This window comes from Grammomys surdaster, unplaced genomic scaffold, assembly GCF_004785775.1.
Source record: "Grammomys surdaster isolate TR1022 unplaced genomic scaffold, NIH_TR_1.0 125702, whole genome shotgun sequence".
Classification (NCBI taxonomy): Eukaryota; Metazoa; Chordata; class Mammalia; order Rodentia; family Muridae; genus Grammomys; species Grammomys surdaster.
In genome coordinates, this window is record NW_021620537.1 from 226,847 (window position 1) to 252,912 (window position 26,066).

The 26,066-nt window shown below is 39.0% G+C and overlaps 1 protein-coding gene across 2 annotated transcripts in view; it reads right to left on the reverse strand.

Annotated features, from left to right (window-relative positions):
• Window positions 1-25,804, reverse strand: part of Odf2l (outer dense fiber of sperm tails 2 like) — a 36,304-nt gene extending 10,500 nt beyond the window's left edge. The window contains exons 1-11 of one of the 2 annotated variants that reach the window (XM_028788143.1): window positions 25,623-25,804; window positions 19,009-19,173; window positions 17,280-17,406; window positions 16,360-16,488; window positions 14,425-14,484; window positions 14,236-14,307; window positions 13,310-13,426; window positions 9,379-9,564; window positions 6,454-6,563; window positions 5,496-5,631; window positions 2,052-2,162 (exon numbers count right to left, since the gene is read on the reverse strand). In XM_028788143.1, the coding sequence (XP_028643976.1) occupies window positions 2,052-2,162; window positions 5,496-5,631; window positions 6,454-6,563; window positions 9,379-9,564; window positions 13,310-13,426; window positions 14,236-14,307; window positions 14,425-14,484; window positions 16,360-16,488; window positions 17,280-17,406; window positions 19,009-19,115 (1,155 nt within the window). In that variant the 5' untranslated portion in view covers window positions 19,116-19,173; window positions 25,623-25,804. Of the gene's footprint in view, window positions 1-2,051; window positions 2,163-5,495; window positions 5,632-6,453; window positions 6,564-9,378; window positions 9,565-13,309; window positions 13,427-14,235; window positions 14,308-14,424; window positions 14,485-16,359; window positions 16,489-17,279; window positions 17,407-19,008; window positions 19,174-25,115; window positions 25,458-25,622 lie in introns of those variants that run through there. The other variant, XM_028788144.1, reaches the window with a different exon arrangement.
• Window positions 25,805-26,066: the final 262 nt, after the last annotated feature.

Here is a 26,066-nt window from a genome sequence, read left to right on the forward strand (position 1 = left end):
TGAGAACCACTGTACTATGGTGGCAAAAAGCTTGTGGAAGTAAGCAATGAATATATGATTTGACTTAAGACCTACTCTATGAGATGGAACCCATATTTAACAATGCTTGGTGACCAAGAGCCAGATACTAGATAATCCAAAGACTTAGAGCAAAACCAAATACTACTGTTCTACACAAACAAAAAAATTAGCATTAAAAATTACTCCTAGAATAAGAGGAGGAGCTAAGAGACTAGAGAGAGAGGGAGAGAAAAAAGGAGAGAGAGAGAGAGAGAGAGAGAGAGAGAGAGAGAGAGAGAGAAAGGGAGGGGGAAACATAGAGGCGGATGTTTGCATGTTTTTCCCAAAGATAGTTGGTATGTTGGTATATCTAGGTTGGGTATTGGGTCACACTTCTGATTGTATGGGCATCTTGTTATTGAGCATTACCAAACTTATAAAGCCTTTGATTAACATTTTTAAAAAGTTACTAATACAAAAAAAAGGATGAGGAGGGAGGGTGATGGAATACATGTGACAGGAAATCAGATGAGGAAACTAGCTGGAGGAAGAAAGGGAAGGGGCAGAGGGAAACAAATCAGAACTCTAATGACACATGTATGAGGATGTTGTAATAAAACCCAGTACTTTGTACGTTAACTTAAAATACTAATAAAAAGCAAGAAGGAGGAGGGGGGATAGGATAGGGGGCTTCTGGGGGAGGGATGGGGAAAGAGGATGACATCTGAAATGTAAATAAATAAAATATCTAATTAAAAATAAAAAAAACTAAAATAAAATGTTAAATGAAAAAAGCTTATATGACAAAAAAAAAAAAAAAAAAAGACTCCTAATGACATTCTGCTATATCCACAGATCGATCAGTGCCTTGCTCGGCTATCATTAGAGAAGCTTCCTCCTGCAGCAGAGACGGGAACAAACACAGAGACATGCAGCCAGACATTATGAGGAGAGTGAGAGACCTTGGAACAGTCAGCCACAAGCATGATGTTTTCATCAATTGTGTCCCTGCAGAGCCTAGGAAAGCTCATAAAATCGGAGGCAAAAAGAGTGTAAGATCCAGAGGGAATGAGGTCACCAAGGAAACAAGGCCATCTAAATCAACATGACAAAGATTGTGTGAACTCAGACTGAAGCTACACGCACACATCTGTACCAAGTCCTCTGCATATTATCATGGCTTCCAGCTTAATGTTTTTATGGGATTGCTGAGTGTGTGAACTAGTGGCTTCTTGTGCCTTCTCTTGGGCTCTTTTCCTTCTTTTTTAATTGTTTTGACCAATTCTTATTTGTTAGTTTTTGCTTTATCTTATTATAATCGCTTAGAAGCCTGTTTGTTTTCTAATGGGAGAGACAGAAAGGGAGTGGACCTGGGTTGGAGGGGAAGTGGGCAGGAAACAGGAGGAGTAGAGGGGAAAAAATATCATCAGGTATATTATATAAAAAAATCTATTTTCAATAAATGGGGGTGAGGACTAACTCTCCTTTCAATAATTTTCCACAACAAACCAAAACCCATTCAAATTACACGGGTGACTGCATACACTGTCCAGCAGCTACAACACAGTGTACTCAGATGAGACATTCTTGCTGAACCCAAACCAGCAGGCGGGACACAGACAGTGTGCTCAGCAAGCACACTTTCAACTGCGTCATCTCACCAAGCCTCATATGCCTCATTCCACTTATTTCATGAGAATAAATTTAAGTTATACATTATTTATTAGGAAAAGAGGAACACTGTGATTAATGGTGCTAGATGGTAGTCATTATTTAAAATCAATGCCATTAAACATACTAACGAGTTTCTCATTATGCCTATGCAATCAATTTTAAATTTCCTCTTAGGAATATCTATAATGTTTTCATAAGTAGAGTTAGCATCTGGAATTGACAAGACAACTTCATGAAGGCACATGGGGTCTTAAGAAACTGTTGGCATCCTCGGCACTGGATTATGTCACAGATATTTGCTCCACCTCTTCAGTTCTGATGACCCGAGTCTCAGTCATCTACAGATTTTATCAAACATTACAACATATGCAAGTCACCTGAGTTTTGTATCCTTCAACGAGGGTTTTCTGTTGTTTTTCTACTTCTTGCAGTTCTACAAGTTCATTTTCAACAGAAGCAACTTCATCCTTCAAGGCATCAAGTGTACTCTAGAAAGAAATACGTGACTGATGGGGTTTCTAGCCGTCAAAACATTGCAGTCCTGGCTGACAAATTATTAAAGCATAACTCATTCATTAACAGCAATGGAGTAATCATTTGATGGCATATAATTGCCATCTAAAATTAATGACTAATATTCATGAATAAATTTAATCAGTACACAGGACAGGACTGTTTATTACTGGCAAATAAAAAGAGAGCTGAAAACAAGTTGTATTCTAAACAAGAATCAACAATGTTGACATGTCAAGTTTTCTACATTCATTTAACACTTCTCAATCTCCACCAAAAGTGTAACCATTGAAGGAGATATGACAAAATTAACTCAAAACTCAGATGACAGCAGGGCAAAGTGGTCCAGGATTGTAAACCCCATGCTTACAGAGCAGAGACAGGGGAATGGTTGCAAGGTTAGGTCAACTGGGGCTACTTAATAAAACTCAGTATCAAAGCAAAGATGGAAATAAAAACACCTCATGTGAAAGAATAAATAAGAAGACCAAATACTATATAGATGACACTAAGTAAACAATAACCACACCTACTAGATACTGAAATGTATAAAGAAGTAAGTTGTTAAGATACTATGAACATAGAAGACAGCAGAAAAGGAAAATACACAGAAATGTAAAATATGGTCAACTTCGGGTTTTAAACCACTAGGGAAAACACAGGTTATAAGTAAACCTTGAATAAACTGCTGAAGAAGCATTAAATAAATGTTTTCAATTATAAAAATATGAAAGGGATCCAGAAAAAAACTATATGTGAGTTTTAGAACAGCACAAAGACTTACAAGAATAGTCTCCTAGGGCATATACCAGTTAGCCTACCAAAGTTTCATAGATGCTAGCAGAAGGCACAGACAGGGTCAGAAGCAGAGGACATTACTACTCACAGCAGTAGCAGCTAAACCATAGGCATTGTGTCAATTTCCTGAGGTGCATGTCCAATAGGGTAAGACAAAGGATGTGATGACAGCTACAGATGGGTTGGGATGTATTAGAAAAAGGCAAAGCTGAGTTTTAAAAATCAAGTATCTCATAATAGACAGAGAGCACACCTGTTCTTTGCATGAAAGAAAACTACAGGTATCTTCTAAAAATGTTGTCCTCATTAGCCTTAACTCTCAACACAGTCTGCAGACAACTGAGGAACTGCCTAGTTCAAGCTAGCCTGTGCAGATACCTGTGAGGGATTGTCATGATCAGTTGATGAAGGAGGGCCAGGCCTAGCCCATACCACATTCCCCATGCAAGTGGTCCTGGGCTGTATTAAAAGAAAAAAAAAGAAAAAAGAAAAAAGAAAAAAGAAAGAAAAGAAAAGAAAAGAAAAGAAAAGAAAAGAAAAGAAAGAAAGAAAGAAAGAAAGAAAGAAAGAAAGAAAGAAAGGAGAGAGGGAGGGAGGGAGAGAGGAAGGGAAGGAGGGAGGGCGGGAGGGAGGGAGGGAGAAAGGAAGGAAGAGCAAAAAAAAAATCTATCCCCAAAAGCTGAACAAAAGCAGAGACTAAAAACAGGTATCAATCTAGGTCAATAACTCATTAGTACAGTCAACAGTGCATCCTGGACCCCAAAAAAATGGAAAGAGAAAGAAGAGAGAGCATTCCCCAAAAACACACCAAGCCAGCATACCTATACAAATGTGTACGAAATGTTAGCACAGCAAAGAGAAAGGGGTATTTGGAAATTCAGCATCAATTTGAAGTAGCATTTCCACAGTCTAAGAATCAGACTGGCAAGAGATTGTTTTCTATTAACTTCACCTGCAAAAGACACTCAAGCAAAGAGCGCCTCTCCCTAGAATGATGCATCCACTTGAAGTCAGGCAAATGAAGGCAGAATAAAGGTATTTTCAGACATATGCATAAAACCTTCACATGTATTTCTTCCTGTTTTCTCTTTTTTAAGGTTAGAACAATGTTTTGAAGATGTATTCTAACAAAATGAGGAGAACTAAGCTAGGCAACACAGGCTCCAGGAGATGGGGCAGCAGCCATGACACTCCAGCAGGACACCTGGAGACCAGCCCAATGAGGCTAGCCCAATGAGGCTAGCCAGGGATACAGAGAAGCTCTCACAATGACAAGAGTAGAAAATAGGTTTCCAGAAACATAAATATGAAGAAGAACTTCTGGAATCTTCATCCTTTAAGGAATGACACACTTTCTTTTCTTGGCATTAGAAATTCACTTGTTTCCTTTTCTTGAAATAATTATGATTACTAGATGTTTACAATTATGTATACATTAAGGGAAATTGCTATGGACTTTTTAGAGATTTACTAATGAGAAAGATATATAAAATTTAAATATTGTTACCAAAGAAAAGGATTTTTGGAAAACTGACGGAATTCCAGACTTTGAATTTCATAATTGCTGAAGTTCCCTCCTTGGGGGAGGAGTGGGGGGAGTTACATCCAAATCCTTTCTACTTTTCCTAAACCTTTATATCTGTTTCAGGAACATGAATCTGGGAGGATTTTGTGATTACGTATTTCATGGTACAAGCGCTTCTTTTCTAATTTTTGTTTTGTGGAGCTGAGAACGGTGTCCTCGTGTTCAGCCACAGGCAAGTCTGTTGTCTAAGAACTCAGGTTTCTTTTTTCTCACAAAGTCTAAAATCTCCCTCCCCCATCTCTTCTCTGGGACACATATAAACCAATTACTCCCTGGACTTGACTCAGTTGGAAATTCTTTCTGGTTATAGAGGAGCCAAGAACATACTTTCTGGTTTCAAACAGGCCCAGTCTGATGTTGTATCATATGGTAACCATGACACCTACAAATACTTTTGTGCAGTAAACCTAATGCAATTTTGGATGAGTCACTGCTAAAATTAGAGAGTAAATAAACTGTTTTAAAGTTGAGACAAAGAGAGAGTTGTTCAGCCTCATAAGCTTTGTCCTGCTAAATGAAATTTAAACTTTTTTGTACATGTAATTAAAAATCTTAAAACTTGGCCAGGCGGTGGTGGCACACGCCTTTAATCCCAGCACTTGGGAGGCAGAGGCAGGCAGATTTCTGAGTTCGAGGCCAGCCTGGTCTACAGAGTGAGTGCGAGGACAGCCAGGGCTACACAGAGAAACCCTGTCTTGAAACAAACAAACAAACAAAAAATCTTAAAACTTATATAAACATAATTAAAAGCACACATACATACTTTATACAGATACACTTGATGATCTAGAAATTATTTACCTTAATAATACAATATCATGAGGAACATGAGAGACAAAATGATACAGGAGCATTAGCCATTCCTGTCTTTACTCCACAGTGCTGCTGCTAAGTGCACACACACACACACACACACACACACTACCTTTAATTTCACATTCTCAATATTTAGGGCTTCATTTTCATCTTCCAGTGAGTGAAGCTTTCTAAGAATTTCTTCACATGAATTTTTCCCATGAGTTTCCATTCTCCTCAAGTCTTCCAGAAGATTAGCGATTTGCCTTTATAAAATAAGTGAAAGCACAGAAATTTTCATTCAAATAACAAGTGTGTTTTAAATTATTCTGGTAGGGTGCACTGATTAAAATCTAAAAAGCACAGAAAGGTAGCAGAATGGACAGAGCAAGGGAACAGAAGTGGTACCCCAGGTACACTCAAATCAACCAGGATTATAAACACGCACCTACTGATGATGCCATCTAGCCTACTTACCACAGGATGCATGTCTGCCTGGCCCTTGCATTCACACATATATGCACACATATGTGCATGCGTGCACACACACACACAGACATACACACACAGACACACACACAGACACACAGTTGCATATCAAGCCAGGGCGTGACACCTCATCTTTAGAAGCAAATTACAACTTAGTTTTCCATAATAAAGCATAACAGCATGGTAACAGAACTTAAATATCACGGTCTGTTATTGTTCTATTTTCATCAGTGTCAAAGAACAAAATGTATGTATTTTTACTCATAAATATTCTATTATGCATTTAAGTCACTTGAACTAAGGGACAGTAATTTGGGGATTTTAAAGTACTTATAAAGTTTGCTACTTTCACTTCCTTGTTTACTTGAGAAATATCACTTCCATTTAGAACAAAGTATCTATATTTATAAGAAGTAACACGAATACATCTGCAAGCACAAAGTACTAACCTCCAAGTTTCACCTATACGAATGGAAATGTATCAATCAATGCACTGTTTACATTAGAGGAAGATGCACTGAAAGCATTTTCACTACATAGTATCCAGAAAAACCAAAACATGCAGCACTGAAGAGGAATCAGTGTAAATTCTTGCTTACTTTTTCATTGTTTCAATCTGGACTTCCAGTTCAGTTTTTTCTATTGCGATTTTCTCGTAATGGCTTTTCCAGTCATTGGAAGCTGAAACTGTTTCAGACAACTTGGCTTCCTAAAAAATACATAATGCATTCAGCTTGTAGCTTAAACATTTTGGTTTTTTTTTCAGGTCTTAGATACAAATAGATGATAAATTTGAAAACACTCTTCTAGTAAACATGCAACTTTTCTTAGTGTGCAGGTTTGAATAGGAAAATTTTAAAGTAAGCTTTAATAAAATACCTACATGACTATTACATTATACGCACACAGTGAAATTCCAACTTACTATTTTAAGAAGTTGATGTGACTAGTTACATGTAATATTTCACAATTACTAAAAATAATTTCTATTTTATATATGACTGCATCTTCATTTTCCATTCTTTATGCAGGAGAACTGCATACATGTGAGAACAAACTTCCCATGATGTACGGCAACCATTTGCAGTTTTCCAGCCCCACAGCATCTCGGATCAGCTCATCTGTCTTTCCAGAGGTCACCGGTCAGCCTGACCACACTGCTGCTGTCAGCACAGAGCAGCAGCAGTGCCTAGGCCAGTGTGAATGGGAGACTCACAAAGGAGGATTTTTGTCTGTTTTGTTCATTGCTGTTTGCAGGGTTCTGAATGGTTCCAGGAAGACAGCACACACTCCGTAAATAAATGTTAGTAGCTCTCTGCAGATCTAACCTCAGAGCTCCAGTCTCTCTGGCTTTCTACACATTCCACAGAGAAACTCTCTGGTGATAAGAATGCAGTTACCTACCCACCAGAGGACCCAGAAATAGTTTAGACAGCAGTTAACATACAATTTTCCACTGTCCTTATATCATTCATGCATAGAAGAGAGCTTACTGGTCATCTTGTATATACAAAATATTGTCTGTTTTTCACAGCAATGTTTATTATACTAAAGACCAGACCAGATTTCATATTTTGTATGAAATAAATTTTAGTACAAATTATGAAGAGATATGTAAAACATATACTGTAAACATATACTGCATTAGTTCCTATTGTAATATATAATGTGTGACAACATGGAATTAAAAATGAGGAAGAAATGTGCATATTAGCTATTTAAAGTCCTTATTCTTCTTTTACCTGCCCTTATAAAAAGACACAAAGCAAGAGCCCCTCACCTTGCACTGCACTGGAACTAGTCCTACTGCAGCCTCCCAATTAATAGACCTCACAGTCCCTTCCTTTCAAACCCCATCCTCCTTGTAATGCATGTAGCCATGCAATAGAGCAAACAAGAACTCAATGAAATGTCTCAGTGTTGAGTCCATTTGTGTTTCAAGCTTAAGATGCACTTGAGGAGGAGGAGGAGTAAAGCATGAGGCAGCTTCAGAATGAAATACATACCATAAAAATTAAGACATTACTATGGTTCATTGTTAAAGGTCTGCTACTTAAAGAGTAGTAAGGGAAGACCTTCTCTGGAGGAAGAGCCACTGGTTAACAGGGAAAAGAGCCAATGACAAAGAGCAAGAAGCACTTACAGCCATGCACTAAGGGGTGTACAGGAGACAGCATGTAGCAGCCCATCTGTTTCTTACACATGCTCCGACAGCTACTGGAGGTAAGCAGTGCTATTATCCCCAGCTCATAAAAAGTGGAAGGTCAGAGAGGTTAAGTGCCCTTTGTAAGGTCACAAGGCTCAACCAGTGCAGAACCTTCCTAAATTGGCATGGGACTTGGTGATGCTACCTTGGTGGCAAAACCTCAAGAGCGTCAATGCCAGGATTAGTGTCTACCACTCCAAGCATCTCTAGGTATTCAGCCAGGTCACAGTCTTATAGAAGTTGAGCCTAGCCTTCAATTCTAATATCTAGTTATACTCAAGTGAACGTAAATTAAATATTAGAGCCTTAAAATGGTAACATTTGAGCTTATAAAATATTAACTTGTTTTGTTTGTACAAGCTTTTATACAAGTCTGTTTTCATTCCCAGAAGTTGCTAATAAACCTATAAGCCTTAGCATACGTTCTGAAGAGGTGGGATGCTAGTGAGACACAAAACATAGAATATATTATTGGATGGCAATTGAATAAGAATAATGATTTGTTAAGAAGAACAAAGCACTAACTCCAGTTTTCAGCTCTGTATTATACTCAAAGATATCTTTCACATGTTTTGTTTACGTCAGCATATGGTTTCAAATGCATTACAGAGGTTAAATGAAGTGAATTACTGAATAAAGTCATATGGTCTAATAACATAAATCAGCATTTCCCAAACTGATATTTCTCAGAACCATTTCCAAGAGCAGTTTTGTGGGTACAAGAAGAGTTCTGTGGTTAAGTGTGGGAAATTCTTACTTCCATGCCCTCATTACTACATTCTGAAAGCCTTCTCAGGGCCTTTAGTATGTTAATATGCACTGTAACTTTCCAGTAGGCAAGATGGAGGAAGGCTTACACTTAGCTGCCATAGGCTTTTAATGTGTGTGTTGGGAAGTGGGTGTGGCATGTGCTCATATCTCCTTTCAGTAAGCCCCCAAAGTGCTATACAATTCAAAATGAAAGTCCAAAGCAAAAAAGATGAGCAAATTTTATAACATTAATAGTAACATGGATAAGAATGGCACCAATATTTAAAACTTCACAATGCTAACTATGCTAATTAACTACGCCATCTATGCTAATTATGCTACCTAACTAAATATGCTAACTATGGTCACTCTGCAATCCACATAACTGTGTTATCTAAGCTATCTAACTATGTTGTCTAACTAACCATGCTATCTGTTATTTAGCTATGCTATCTAACTACCCATGCTAACTAACTATGCTAACTCTAACTCTGCTATCTGACTGACTCTAGAGGAAGATCGCATGTATCTAAGCAATGAAGTGCCGTCTGTAAGAGCGCACACTCACCTGACTTCTGATTTGGGAGGTGAGGTGCTCGATGTCCGCGGTGAAGTGTCTCAGTCTCTGTCTGTACACTTTCGATGCTTTTTTCAGTGCTACAGCTTTTTGCCTACTTGCTTCTTTGACGGCTACAGCCTCTTGCTTATTCATCTTCATCTGCAAGTTCCACTTGGCTATTTGGGTTTCCAAGTTCTAAAAACAGTAGAAGCAATTAAGTTACATCAGAGCTTCAATGTTCATGTAAATGTTGCAAAAAGCACACATCATCTTCCGCACATATTTTATCAAAACAGCTAATCATGATTGATTAAAAAGTTACAGTGACAAGGGGTGATATAGCCAAAGCTTCTTGTGACAAGTTAAAAAATGAAAATTCAAACTACTTCAGTCTTCAAAAAACTATGACTAAAGAGACCAACATTTGTTACTGTAACAGAAACACCAACTTACTTAAAGGCCCTGTGATGACAATTTAAAAAACACAAGTTGGAAGTATGATCTCAATTGTATTTACACAAAGCTGGAAAGGAACTGGCAGTTCTCCTGATACACAAGACTGCCTCAGGTTTCCAGGATACACAGGGCATGGAGGATGAAGGCAGGCTAAGAGAGACCCAGTGGGCAAACTTAATGCTCTATAGGAACAGAAGCCATGTGCTGCTGCTACAAAGTTCCAGCCATGAGACTGAAGCACTGCTTTTTCTGACAGTGGTGGACTCAGGAAATGACAGACTCCAAAGCCATGCAACTAAATCCCTGGCTACCAGGTCCACACAATGATGGACGGGTGAAACAATGTCTAAGTGCAGCCCCGGAACTGGATGGTGCTAACTGGCAGGACCAATTCCTTAGACCTCTGACACATGAGAAACCTACTTTAGTGTGACAACTTGACATTTTTCTTTCAATTTATTCTAAGTATCTGAGCATTAAGGGCTGTATGTGAGTATTAATAAACACTAAGTATGTAAAAATTAATGACTAAAGACTGTTATGCTTTTTTATTTTGAAAATGATATGCATGTTCAAGAATCTAAAATTACAGAATGTGTGTTTGACACTCCCATTCCTGGGACTACCATTTCAACAGAAAATAAACTTGGTCCTCACAAGAGAAGATGGGCTTCTCCACTTAGTCCTGTGCAAAGGCTGTGTTTCCCTTCACTTCCACTAGTACTGAACTAAAGAAGCACGCCTCTGGGTTTCATCACTGAAGACTGCTTAGTCTAAACGAAGTTTAAATATAAACTAAGTGACGTCTTAGCTTAAACTATGAAGCAGCAACTCCCTCTTCAGCAGCCTTTACAAACTTATCTTAAACAAACAGACAGAAAAGTTTCATGGAGCACTACAGTAAATGAAAAAAACAAATGGAAGCTAAGTGTGTGTGAGGAAAGACATACCCACAAGACATACACCAGTCATTGCTCTAGATGACCACACGGTGTCACCACCACACTGTGAACAGTTTCTACATTTGCTTAAAAACTTCTTATCCACCAAGGTTTTTAAAAAAGAGAAAAACAATGAAGTTAGGAGGGGTCTATGTTGGAGGGTGTAAGTGGCTGGGGAGTATATAATCAAAATATATTGAATATAAAGTTATGAAATTCTCAAACCCTACTCTTCAGTACACCAGGGATAGAATGAAATTGGCAAATTATTTTTACAGTTTCAAAAAACCCTCAGTCATTCGCCAAGTGAATGGATGCATATGCGATAGTAGGATATGCATGCATACTGTACATGTATACATTAGGTTATATCCTAGACTACACACAATCCTACTGTGTGTGTATGTGAGTGTAGAGACAACAGGATACACACCATGCTATACCAGTAGTCCTCAATGTTCCGAATTCTGTGACCCTTTAGGAAAGTTCCTCATGCTGTGCTGGCCTCCCCCACATGAGACTATTTTCATCGCTACTGTGATTGTGTTACCGTTGTGAATCATAATGTAAGTATCTGATATGCAGGGTATCTGACGTGTAACCCTGATAGGGGTCCTGACTCACAGGCTGAAAACCAACGTGCTATACAGATCATTATCCCAGCTCCTCTAAAAACATTCTAACTCCAACTGGCAGACTACAAAAACTTAGAAAAAAAAATTGACTCAAATCATCTTTGGGATAGGTCTGAAAGATTTAAAACATAAAGTTATAAAAGGTTTACTGCATGACAACAATAAAAACCCGAGATTTATGTTGCCAGACTGAATTCTGGTTTTACACTTAAAAAACAACCTTGGTTAATAACCCAAAATCTAATGAGTAAATTCTAATCCCTTCACATTATCTACTGCTTTAAATTCCACAATTTATGTATTTATTTACATACTTTATTTATGCATTTTTATTTATTTAATAATAGTATCATTAACTTATACAAATAAATACAAGGTGTAATCAGAGTGTGTATGAGAAGAAAGGCAGAACAGTGAGGGCCTACAGTGGCTTCTGTCTACTGCCCTGAAGGGCAGTGCTGGGGGAGCTGCATCCACTCTCAGGACAAGGACACTGCAGCAGAGCTCAGGATTTTTGCCTTGTGCTATCTCCAGATAATTAAGTATATTAAAAAAAAAAAAAGACAAAACATAATTCTGTTAAAACTTGCCTTTGAAAATAACACATTTCATTTAGATTTGAAAAACATCCTCAACTGCTACTAAAGGATATCATAGGACCGTGTAAAATAATCCGAAGTAGGTGACTGACAAGCTAGATCCTATTATTTGCCTGGACAGCACTGGCACAGCAAACGAAGAGCGGAGAGGATCCATGGGCGCTCTGGGGGAAGGTGCTCTAGGGAGCAGGCATGAACAGAATGAAGGACTGTTGGCTAGAATCCAGGAGACAGGAATCCAGTGTCTTTAGCTGGCTGCCACTACTGACCCTGTCAGTGGTTACAATAAACAAAAGTGAAAGTCGGGTCTCTAGGGAAGGAGGCAGTAGGGACGGGCAGGGAGATGAGGATGGGAGGGACAGAGGGGAAAGGAGATGTAGAGTAACCAGAATACAGCAGACACAGGTATGAAATTGTCAAAGAACAAAATTAACTGAAACCCATTACATCCTCCATAAGCCTGCTTAATGTCCTTGGGAAAGCACATTGACATCCTTTGAATATCCACTGAAGGACACGTGGAGTGCTTGTAGCAGGTGCTACAGGTTGCAAATGTCTACTGTGAGTCAAGACGATAAAAACAAACTGAAGTCTACCTACACATGCTCACCCTTGGTTTGTAGAAAGTCTCTGAAAGTAGGAACACTGTTCCTTTTCCTTTGACAGAGAATAAGACAGTGGATCCAATTAGGTTGTGACATGTGACAGCACTCTCAGGCTCTGACCTCAAATGACTGTGATTAGGAACACATTTAAACCAAACATTCCTTCCAACTGCATAAACACAAAGGGAACTTCTCAGTGGTCTGAACATGAAGACTGAGCTCACTCACAATGATTACAACTGGTCACAAGAGAAACTTAACTTCTCAATTGCCTATTCGATACATGTAAGAATACACAAAAAAAGCTATATAGATATGGAAAAAAAGACTAGAATAATACACAACCAAATTTTAACAATAGTTTGTTATTCTTAAGGTATTTTAACTTATGTTTCCATACTTTATAAAAATGTCCACAGTAAATATAAATTAACTGGAAAAAAAAAGAGAAAAATTGGAAAGTAACTCAATCTCCACCCATGCTTCCTGGATTGAAATACAAAACAGAGACATTTTCACAGAGGGATCTGGACCTAAACATTCAGGCCAGACACCTTATGATTAAGATCTATATTCAGTGTGTTTCCCACAGAAATGCCAAAATTACATTCTTCCATTATCACTCCATTCCACAATTCAGCAATGCTGGTACAGTTAGTTTCCGTTACTTTTCTTACTTAACTATAAGAATGAACACTCATAACCTGCACGTGTTCTTTTAACTTTTCGTTCTCTGCTTCCCGCTTCTGAATTTGGAGATGCAGACGATCGTGAACTACTTTGACTGACTGAGAAAACCGGTTTGCTTTCAAAGCACTTTCCTGTATAAGAAAAATAACAGCAAGTTACTGTGCTCCCTCTGTCTTTGTTAGACCCCGCCCCCTGTTGAACCTGAGCAGATGGTGAAACAGAGCATTCCTGTCCATATACTATGGCCTCACGAATGTACTTCGTAAAAATTTCATGTACAATTTGCACATGTATTCAATGCCTTCTGATCACCTCCTACAAATCTTCCATCTTTCCTCCCAAGTAAAACTTTAAGTATGTCAAAAGTCTTCCTCCAAATCCCAAATTACTTAATTTTGCCAAATATAAGTATTTTCAGCTATGTACAGGTTTGGGGACACACACAGAGAGAGAGAGAAAATGCATATGTGTTTAGAGATCACAGGACAACCCTGGGTGCCATCCTCGGGACCATCAACCAGCTCCTCTGAAACAGGCTCTCCCATTGGCTTGGAGCTCACCAATTAAATTAGTCTGGCTGGCCAGTGATTAACAGGAATCTTCCCATCTCTGCTCTTTCCAGGACCAAAGTCATAAGGGTTTTAGGAACTAAACTCAGGTCCTGGTCTTCCGACAGACTCATCACCCAATCCAGACGTATAGAGTTTGTGGTGACTTTCCCAAGTAGAGTAAACAGGAAAACAGTACCCCCAAAACAAACAAACCAACAAAAACTTAAAAAGATTTTCTATTTGATACATATAAATTAATACTGATCTAAACTGTCAAAAAGTCTTTAGTTGTGATTATAACTGAGGATATGAAAACAGGGAGGGAAGAAGGGAAAGGGGTCAGTGCTAACAAAATAGAACTTGAAGTCAAAAGCTCAAAATGTGCTTACCTTTTCATCCTGAAACAGACATGAAAGCTCTTGGACATAGGCCTCCTTTTCAAGTACTTTCTTCTCAAGGTTCTTCAAGGAACACAGGTAAGGATGAGAAAAGTCACAACTTAGATAATACTGGCTAACACTGAGTAGCACACAAAGCAATAAAATTGTCCGAATGGCTAACAAATGGAGAAAGCTTACTCTGTTCTCACTCTCACTGTCACTGAGATCCTTCAACAAGCAGGGTGAGCTGTCTCCTACCTGTAAGAAAGATCATCAATGTTAAAAACCACTGTTTTAAGCATGTTTTAAGCCTGACTATTGTCTGTCAAGTTTTGGGGCTCAATTTCTACAGATATTAATGCTCTGCAAGAAGGGAGTTGCCAATATTTTCTCCTGTTCTGTAGACTGCCCTTATGCTGTGCTATCTGACTTTAGAAGCTTTTCAGCTTGATATAATTACATTTGAATATTTTGCTTTGGTTTCTGTAGTTTGTATATCTTTTCAAAAACAAAACAAAGCAAAAACCATCCTAAGTCCATCCAGTGTCCTAAGTAATTCCACTATACACAGTCACTCTCTTCCCTCCCTCACTGAAGACGGAGCCCAGGGCACAGTGCATGACAGTTAATCAGACTGCCACTGAACCATGTCTTTGGCCCTTAAATTAACTATTCCTTAATTTGAGCTCTGCAGATGGACTGTGTGGAATATGAAATGCACACACCTCTGAAATGGTAGCTGTAGTCCTGCACTGTGTGTATGTACTTTGAATGGAAAGAATAAAACATAGCACACAGGCATCCCTTAAAAACAAGCATGGACAGCTGCTATGAACAGTGCAGATTCTCTTAGTTAACACTGATGCCTGAAGTGCTCAATATTATTTTGCATATAATTTGTGATCAGTTACTTTGCTAAATTAATCTCAAAAAAATGCCTCAGAAAGTATAGGCTAATGATATACAAAACTCATACAACACAGACACATTCACCTATGTTCTAAAGAATCTCAGAACGCTATTTAGAAAGAGGCATTATATCTCTAAATTCTAGCAGTGGGGATGGGAAACAGGATATGGATATAGGCAGCTGAATGATCAAATGCATTATACACATGTTTGAAATGTCATAATGAAGCTCATTATTTAAAACAATTAATAAATGCTAATTATGCAAAAATAAAATAGAATAAATTGAATAAGATACGAAATTTAAAAAAAAATTATCAATAGATAATAAATAGATCTCTCTCAAAAAGACACAGATAGTTAATAGGTACAGGGTAGTGATTAGCATTGTAGACCATCAGACAAAATCAAACCAAAGCCACACTGAGTGTCAAAAGCTTATGAAAAGATGAGGAGGAACAAAGTGCTGGCAGGGACATGGAGAATAGGGAACTTGTATATGCTACTGCCCTAACAAGGGTATAAATCGGCCCAGACAACTGACGTGTCTATCAATTGACAGATGAATGGGTAATGTGTGTGTGTATACTAAAAACTTAATCCTGTCATTTGTTTTACTATGAAGAAAGTGAAAATCATGTTTAGTAAAATAGAACAAATACAAAAAGACAAGATCATGATCATGGCACTTAAATGTGGAATATGACAATTGATCTCATAGAATTTTTTATAGAAAACTGTAGAGTAAAAAAGTAATCATATGTCAGAGAGAGTAGGGAGAGGTGGGAAAGGGTAATTCCTGGGCACTAAGTTGTGAAAAGGACCAGAAGGGCTGGCATGCTATTTTACAGTAGGGTGAAACAAAAAGACCATGCATGGCACCTTTGATTTGTGTGGGGAGAAAGTGTGTATAAATAATGATATATATGAGCACTTAAACTATGAGAAGTTTAAACATTTCTATAGCCAGCTAAATTAACATTAAAAGCAGAAGTTTAATAATTGTATTTCAAACAAAAATTCAAAGAATTACTTGCTTCAATTCTCCAAAACTTTATATTCACAGTTAGAGAAATAAAATATTCTCCAAGTGGGAAGCATCACTACAGCAGGAGCACATAGCACAGATGCCTTATGGGAGACATCACTACAGCAGGAGCACACAGCACAGATGCCTTATGGGAGACATCACTACAGCAGGAGCACACAGCACGGGAGCCTTACTTGTTCATAGTCTGTCTGTTTAATAAGATGTTCTAAGGCTAATTTCACACGGTTAAAAGTGTCTAATTCTTTTGATAATATGTCCTTCTGTTCAAAAATCTTCTTCAAATTGGATGCAGAAAGATTAGCCTGACAAAATAAAAGAAGCACATATCTATATGTTAAGACAACATTAAGTAAAATGCTCTAGAATATTATCAGTGAAGAACTATTTCATAGTGTCAAAATCATTATTTTGCATATAGTATTGGTAAGCCCTGGCAAGTTTACCAATAGTAGACAGAATGTACTACACAGTAACTAAGTTAGAATGAAAGGAAGTTGTAAAACCCCATAGCTTTGCAGTATCTGTTCTACTAATGTGCAGAGCACAGGCTGTTCTTGTTCCAGAGTGAAGCTTATTTGAAATTGTAAAGTCATTCTGTTCCAACGATGCCACAGAAAACAGATATACAGCATCTCTTGGGGAGTTTTATTTTTAAAAGATTTATTGATTACTATTTTATGTAAATGAGTGTTTTGCCTGCAAGTCTGTGCACTGTGTATGCCTGATACCCATGGAGGCCAGAAGGGCAAATCTCTTCTGCAACTGGAGTTAGAGATGGTCTTCTAGGAGAGAGCAACCACTAGACCATCTCCGCAGACCACAACTTTAGCTTTAAATCCACCCTTCAGAAAGGTGAGTCACACACTGACCTGCGGTTCCCAGTCTAGTCTCTTACTAGGTGCACTACAGGCTGAGACTCTTTCATGAGAAGAACGCAGCTAACGACAGGAATAAAGAATTCTTGCCCCCACCCCATATTTGGTATCAGGTACCCACTCATGGGCATCCAGTTGAGATCGGAGTCCCTGGTCAAGGCATTCTGAATACTATGCTCACTTTCTGTCTCATCAGCCATTCTAAGTCCAACACTCACGTTTTCTAAACTAATTCCTTCCACAGTGTTCTTAAATAATGGCAAAAGTAATTCAACTGAACAGGATGCCGACTCCGCTTCCTTAAGCGTTGCTTCCAATTCCGTCTTTGTGATGTCTTGCTTGAACCTAATAACAGACAAATAAGCTTAAAGTTATATCTAACACACAAACTGGAGACTTTTTAGTATAAGACGAGAACAGTCAAGCCTGCCTCTGGACTGACATGGGTTGGATTTAGACGTCCTTGGGGGAGGCCTTACCACCAGGACTATAAGCATCCAGTCCAACATGGGCTGAAAAGAGGCCAAAATAGAGAGTGGACCTGGAGTAGAGGTAAGAGAATAATTCATCTTATATTTTGCTTTTATGAACTCTCAAGTTACGTATATTTAAATTTATGTATAAGGCTGGAGAGATGGCTCAGCACCTGTTCCCTTCAGAGGACGCAGGCTCTATTCCCAGCACCCAGAGGGTAGCTCACAACTGTTTTTAACTCCAGTTCTAAGGGAACTCATACCCTCTTTTGGCCTCCATGGGCACCAATCATGCATGTGGTGCACACAAATATACGGAGGCAAAATTCTCATATACATAAATATATCTTTAAATTTAAAAATATATATATATTTTAAAATTTTTTAATAAATAAAAATCTATGTATAACTAAAATTGAAAGAGGCTTTTTCAATATTTATAAAGCAAACACCAAGTGCTGTGAGAGCACCACGCCTTTAACCACGCCTTTCAGCACCACTCAGCACTTTTCTGTCCTTATAGACTGTCTCATAAAAACTCATTCAGGATACAGCTGCAAAGATGGTTCAGGTAAAGACACTGGCTGCCACGACTAGAGATCTGTTCAGACTCAAGAACTCATATGGCGGAAAGACAGAACAGACTCTGAAAATTGTCCTCTGACCTCCACAGCACAAATCTCATATACACACACACACAAACACACAAACACACACACACACAAACACACACACACACACACACACACACACACACACACGCACGCACGCACGCACGCACGCACGCATTTGGCATCTTACAGATATTTCAAAGAGAAGATTCTGTTCATAAGCACCACTGGCTTAAAGTAAAAAGCTTATGATAAATAGGTGTCATTCATTCAAAACCATGGGCACAAAAATTAGCAATTATGTTTGATGAAATACAAATACCATTTTCCACTTTCTGCAAACTAAACTAAAAGCTAGTCTATACAACCTATAACAAGAATAGTGACATTTTTAAGATTACTATTGTGGGGGTTATTAATTGACACAAATAACAAGTATATTTTCCATTTAAAAGAAGCAAAATATGATATCATTTGTTACACAGCAATATACCACACAATAATATTCACTTTACAAGCTAGTAATAGGTTGAGTTTATTTTTCAATTGCTTTCATTACAAATAAAAGAAAATGTTAAACCACACACCTATAATCACACAGCATGAAAGGCTGAGGCAAGTAGCCTGAGAGTTTAGTAACCCCTGAGATGCTTGTGAAGCCTTGCCTCAAAAAGTAAAGCAAACAAACAACAAGTAATAAAGATTGACAACTGCTCTAATGGGCTGAATATGTAGTTATATGATCAGTTCAGGTAGGCATATTTTAATGAATAAATACTAAATGTGACAGGGATATTCGTGAATGATTACCACAATTTACTTAAGACATTAGATGAGATTTGTTCTGCCAATACCAAGGATACCTGCTGAGGTGCTTCTCAGTGTCACACTGTGGCACAGGTCCTCTCTCCTGCATGAGATACGACAGCAGGCCCTCTGAACAACTTCCATCACTAGTAGGCATCTCCATCAACTCAGAAACTCTTGGACAGGCGCTTCAGCAACAGCTTTCCCACAGCCACTGAAAACTAGGAAGCATATGTTATTCACTTATCATTTCAGGAGGGCTGTTTTCCTTTCATTATTCTGTGATTTAAAGATCCCAATCATGTAGAAATGCTTCAAAGGCAATATCAAATTATAATCAGGGTATAGTTGTGCATGTCTTTAATCTTAGCACTTAAGAGGCAGAAAGAGGCAGATCTCTGTGAGTTTAAGGCTAGTCCAGTTTACCCAGCAAGCTCCAGGACAATTAGGGCTACATAGTAAGGCCCTGTCTTAAAAAAAATTATAAATGCTACTCACTCACCATTCTAGTAGCTCAAAATAATATCAAAATTTCATTGCATAATAATTTACCAATTTCAAGTTTCCATACACATTTTCAAAAGGCTTGCGTACACACACACACATACATATGTATATGTACATATGTATATATACATACACATATACAGAATCATTTTAAAGATTTATACTTAACCATGCATCTGTGCATGGGTATGTGCACATGAGTTCTAGGGCGTTGGCAACATGGAGATCAGAGTCCCCTGGAGCTGGAGTTACACAGGGGTTGTGAGTGACCTTATATAGCTACTAGGACTGAACCTGGGTCCTCTGCAAGGACAGCAAGCACTCTTAACCACTGAGCTCTCTCTCCAGGCTCAAATGTAGTTATCTTTATTGGTCTATTTCCTGAAGTATTATAGCAATCCTTCAATAATCACCCAAAAGGAGTAGAAAACAAATATGCAAACCACGGATTTTGTACTAGTTCCATCTGGCCTAGGCAACAGAAGCTGTTGTTTCCTCTTACAACTGCAGAAACTCAATGCGCAGTTGAACATACTTCCCAACGACCACCACAGGGGAGATAAAACATTATTTTGAAAGTCATCTTTCTCGTTACACTTCTCCATTCCCATTTCCAGCTCAGTCAATAATATTCTTTGATGGTAAAGATAATAACTAAACATGAAGTACTTCTGAACTTTAGCAAAAAATTTCTCATTTAGCCCTGAAGATGTCATTTTTTACAAGTAACTGTTCATACATGAATTCCTCCCAAATTGCCCCATTTAAAGTGACGAATTAACACATCGGCAACAATGAGGCTACATTGTCACAACTCTAATTAGAAATGCTCATGTGTCTTTTGTTGTGGCTGTTCATATAAGATTAAACGTCATGTTTAAAGTTTTCTATATTGCTTTCAAATATTTAAGATTTAGTCTTAGATTTCCATATTAAAATATATTATGTTCAAGAATTTTTCATTAGTTTAGGTACATGTGAAATGATAGGTTGAAACTATTCAAAATATTTAATTAGCAAGTCACAAACCTCCCAGAAAACCTGTAAAAAAAAATGCATCAAATTTTGTCTGATGTTTCAATATACAATGCAGAGACAAATATTTAGCAGCTAAAATTGAAAAGGAAGAATAACCGAGAGGGCCTGTGATGCTTGCTCCTCCTGGAGCTCTTGCTGCTGAGTCATGTAGCCTCTGTTACTACAACATCACACTGTAGAGAAGACATGAAGCTATTTACAGTCCAGCAGAACCTCGAATACACAGGTCACAGGAAAAGCCAAACTAAGGCTGAAGAGGAGCAGGCTCTGGGAAGTCACAGCCAACTCCCCTGTGGGTCTGTTCGAGTTGTAACTGCTTCAGCCCCTCAGGGGGAGTTAGCACTTATCTATTTCTCATTCACCTGTTTAAATATTTATCTCTCCACAGGCTGGAATCTCAAGAAAGAATGTCTTATTTATAGTTGAATCCTAAACACCTACAAGCTTTGGAGAATTAAGCAATGCCTGGAAAGTATGCAAGGCTAACACTCAACAAATACAGATGACTGCTTTTCACATATCCATCCCTAGACTGACCTTTTGAGGTGTTAAGAGAAAGATGTTTCTATACTTAGAAGAAAAACTTAAAACCAGCATGAGAGGTTAAGGATCTTCCATTCTTAGAAAATATTTTACAAAATGAAAATCATTTAGCATCAGTAATTTAAGTGAGTTCTCATGTATTGAGTTCTTGGCTATTGGTGCATGTACCAACACACACACACACACACACACACACACACACACAACTATTCTAAAAATGTTATTACAAATTATAAATCAATTTTTTTGCTTCATCACCTACAAATATTAACTACATCTTAAATGGTAAATAATGTTAAAGTGTGATAGAAATGGGGACCTGTGATTAATTATCATCTAGACACAATCTACAATTCTGGCAAGACAGTCTCAGTGAGAAATGGCCTTAATTGGGCTGGCTATTGGGTATGGCTCTCAGGGGTTTCTTAGTTGGGCTGAGGTGGAAAGAACCATCCTGAGTCTAGGTGGCACTATTCCATGGGTTGGGTCCTAAACAAAACAGAGAAAGAAAAGGGAAATATGCATGCACGCATTCAGTCTCCCTCTGGTCCTGACTGTGGATGTGACTGACTGCTTCAAGCTCCCGAAGTCTTAGCTGAAATGATGATTGGTAAGCTGAATTTTAAGTCAAATAACCATTCCTCTCTTAAAACGGCTCTGTTGAAGTATTTTATCACAGCAAGAGAAACCAAAGCAGGATAGGATCTAAGAATGACTTCTATTATCATTCCAGATTCCTCAGAACACAAAGCAGCAAAATGGGTGAGTTTCATATATTCTCACTTCAGTGAGAAGTCATATTCTCCAAGACAAAGACTGCACATGTCTGAAGACATGCCACTGTTTTTGTGTTGTGACAAGTCTAGAATCAAGAAAGTATATTTCCTTAATATAAAAATGTTTGCCTGCTGAACCAAATGGTACACTTTTCTTTAATCTATAAAATATCCTATCTTTATAAAATATACTCTCGTTTCAGTTTACTAAAGGTATTTTGTATAGAAACTGAGTGTTCTGCCTGAGTTTTCAGTTATGTGCAAGGTATGGCTAACTGACAAACACTGCACTTTTATATAACTTGTTAGTGGTGAAACAAAGACCCATCCTACACAAGTTTGAGCAAATTCTTAAGCATCAGTAGTCTGAATTTTTTTTTAACCTGTCAAGGGTGATCATGGCATTGGTGATAGAGCTACAACCAGAGAACTGTGTTCCATTTTGGTCAATAAGTGTGTTAAGGAATGGATGCTCAGGAACAATGGCATTAGAAAAGAAAGATCATGACACCCAGACCAGTTTAGGCAAATGATGGTTAAAAACTACTCTCCCTGACAAGAAAGTATAGAATTCCGTAAGCCTTTATCTGTTTTGTTAAACACCAATCCCTGAAAATCAAAATTCAGTGACTTCAAACAATGGTATGCAGATTCTACTAAAACAACATCCAAAAATTCCATGAAATACTCAGCAGGAACACAAAGTATTTTCTGTATTCTGGAAACTAGTCAAAACTTATCAAAGTGATTGCATAGCATTTTAGACTCCACTGTGGGGGAAAAAATGTGAAACTTAGAAACAGGTAAGGAAAAATGACCAAAGTAGGCTAAGTAAAGGCTATCAAAATTATTTGGCGTGATGGGGGAACAGGGTGACATTTATGACTCAGAGAGGCTGTGGCTTCTGGTCAGCTGGGACTGAAGAGTCAACAGATAAGCATCACTGAAACAAAATCTTTGCTTTACAATGGATGCCAGTTAGCTGAGGCTGTAAAAGTAGCTATAATTAATAAGTGACCAGCATTGCTGAGGTGAACTCTTCTGGGAAACTGCAGTAAAGCAGCAGCTAAACTTAGTAATTTGTGAAGATTTTCCTACATGGTCTGGTTTTGAAGGAGAAAAGGGATCAAGGAGAGCAGCTGAGATATGGCACCATATGGCAGGACTGGAGTCCCAGCACAGATGCCCGAAAGCCACTGATGACAGAGCAGCCTCCATTGTTGTGGAAGCCTAGGGATTGAAGAGGCAATAATACAAACTGAGGCTTGGTACCATAGGCAAGAGTTTCTAAGGAGAAAGTGCAGCCTCAGTCACAGTGGATATACAAGGATTGAAAGCATCATGGAAAGAAGCTGAGGACTGGTACAACAGAAAGGACAGAAGAGGCCATTGGTTAAGTGCAGCCTCAGTTGTGATAGAGATCCCAGGATATTGTCAATGTTAGGACCATGGGTGACCATCAAGGACAGCAACAGGAGAGGTTTAGAGTTGACCTAAGAAAAGCTTCCCATGGCAGAACTGGAAAGGCGGGGCTATGCTAAAGCCTTTGAAGCCCAGATCATAAATGAGTTCCAGACATCAGACATCAGGTTATTTATGCTATTGGAGTTTGCTTTTGGTTTGACTTGATTGCTACTGTGCTCTTGTAACAAGACAGTATATCAGTTGTTTAGATTTTAAAGAAACTGTGTACTTTTAAAGTGTTTAGACTTTTAAAGACTATGGGGTTTTAAAGTTATACTATGTTTTATATAGTAATGTTAACAAAAGATCTTGAAGACAAACAAGAAAGGAAAGGTTATGGTTTAATGATAATATGTTAGTAGTGTGTCAAGTAGACAGGGTGTCAGTTGTCACCCTTTTTGTCAACTGTATACAAATTAGTCACCACAGAAAAGTGAATCTCGACTGAAGAACTGTCCCTATTGGCCTGGTCTTTGGCCATGTTTGAAGGGGCATTTTCTTGATTAATCATTGACATAGGAACAACCAGCCTACTGTGAGCAATGCCAACCCAGGCAGTGGTTCAGGCTGTATGAGAAAGCAAGCTAAGCAAACAAAGGGGGACAAGGTATTGATCAGCATTCCTCTGTGGTCTGTGTTTCAGTTCCTGCCCTGAACTCCTGCCTTGGCTTCCCTCAGTGACGGATTGTAACCTACAGTGAAAAATGAACCATTTCCTTTCAAGTTGCTTTTGGTCATTGTTTTAGCACAGCAACAAAGAAGTAAACTAGAACACAGAGCTAAAGATGAAATGTCAATGTATTTTTCTCATAAAATATTTTAAAGAAATCAACTAAAATGCTTTCATGGGCAACAAAGACATCAACGTGACAAAGGAATTACAATGATGAACAGCAGGAAACTAGAAAGAGCATATGTAAATATCACACATTGTTTACCCATGATGCTCTAGTGGATTGGTCTACATGTAAGTTAATTTTCTACACTATCCCTTCAAGTACCACAGTTAATTTAGAAAACACTTTTTTTAAAAAAAGAAAGAAATGTATTCGTCTTCACTATCTAGCCGAAGAACAAGTAAACTGAACAAAACTTAAGCACTCTAGTTTGGCCCCGGAGACAGAACAGACCACTAGACAAGACTCACAAAACATCATTTCTTAATTCTTAATGTCACCAGGATACAGACAGTCACTTAGCCATTCATCACACTGGGCCTTGTTTTCCTCTTCTGTAAGAACAGAACAACCTTTACAGACCAAAGTCACGGTGATGTGCAGAACAAGAAGTAGAACCACCGGACTAGTCTTACTTCATCCCACCCCTTTAAACATAGAACTCATCTGGGCCACTCTACTGAGCCTTCTCGGCAGTCCTTACGTTTTTCCACTTTCCCCTTTTTAAAGTAATTATCCTGAATCGACCAACTTACTTTAAAATTACTTACAAGCTGATCAAAAGTGATTTTACAGAACAACCTTTAAGACTTATCTGCTCTTTGTAGAGAATCATTACTGAAGCAGCCATAAACTGAGAACTACTAAACCAGAGGATGGGGGGTGGGGGCATCAGTGCCCTCCAACAGAACGCAGTCCAGCAGACTGTATCTATACTCATCCTGACTCCCATTTGTCTGTATGGAGCTAACAAGAGTGACTAATAAAAACTGAGGTTATTTGCCCAGCTCTTGAGACGCTTGAAAAATCAAAGACTAAAACTATTAATACACACCAATTGTAGAACTAGCAGAAAAAAAGCAATTAATAATTCTTGGGTATCAAAAAATACAAATATGGCCAGTCTTATCATAATCAAAGGTATGAAGTAAAGCTTACAAGCAGGGACGATTTCTACAGTTTGATCCTTTACCTAAACACCTGGCACCCCATAAGACAAGGGGTGACAGAGAAACCTGGCCTTTAGGTTCACCAATAGCAGCCAGTTAGGTTATGGTTAGTCAACTGACATTCAGTGTCAGAGACAGGGGACATGACCCGGGGCATGTCAAGAACTGGACTGTCAATGTGGTGAGCTCAAGATTAGGAAAACGCAGTCTGAAACATCCCCAAACCCGGACCCTCGCTCTGCAGAGAGATCCTCCTCCCGCTAACTTCTCCCTGATGTCCCGAGGCCACACGGCAGGAAGCAGAGGCAGAATATCCGCTTTCCTCTGTGAGAAAGTGGAGGACCTGAGCACCAAAGACACACTGTTCAGGGAGGGTAGGCACCACAGATTTCACTTCCGGGTGCCTAGGGTCACCCGCGGCGGGCCCTCAGCGTCCACGCCTGACTGCCGCCCGCCAGTCGCCCTGACGTCATCCCCCGCCGCCGCCGCTACCTACACTGGCCCGAGGAGCCTCTGAGGTCTGCCCGGCCTTGGGTCGCCTCGGCAGGCGGAGAGTGCGGAAGGAAGAGTAAGAAGCCAGAAGGAAGGGCAGGGAGCGCGGAACGAGAAGCCGACGAGTCACCAGAACAGGCAGCGGCGGCCAGAGCACGTCCACCTTGGAGCCAGACGTTGCTAGCAACCGGCCCGCGGCTTCTGTGGAAACGGACGCCCCGCCCTCGTCGGCCCGCTTCGACGCAGCTAATTGGCCGGGGCTCTAGAACGCGAGCGCCATTCCTGCTGTGATTGGGGGGAGCGAGGGGGCGTGGCCGGCGGGGCGTTTGTCTCTGCTCTGATTTCTCTGGCGAGATTTCTTTAGCTTTTTGTTTGAGAAAAGGCATGGCTTTTGTGTAGTTACCGAAAATCTCAACCGCTCTCATCCCATCAGGGAAGGAAGGTCCAT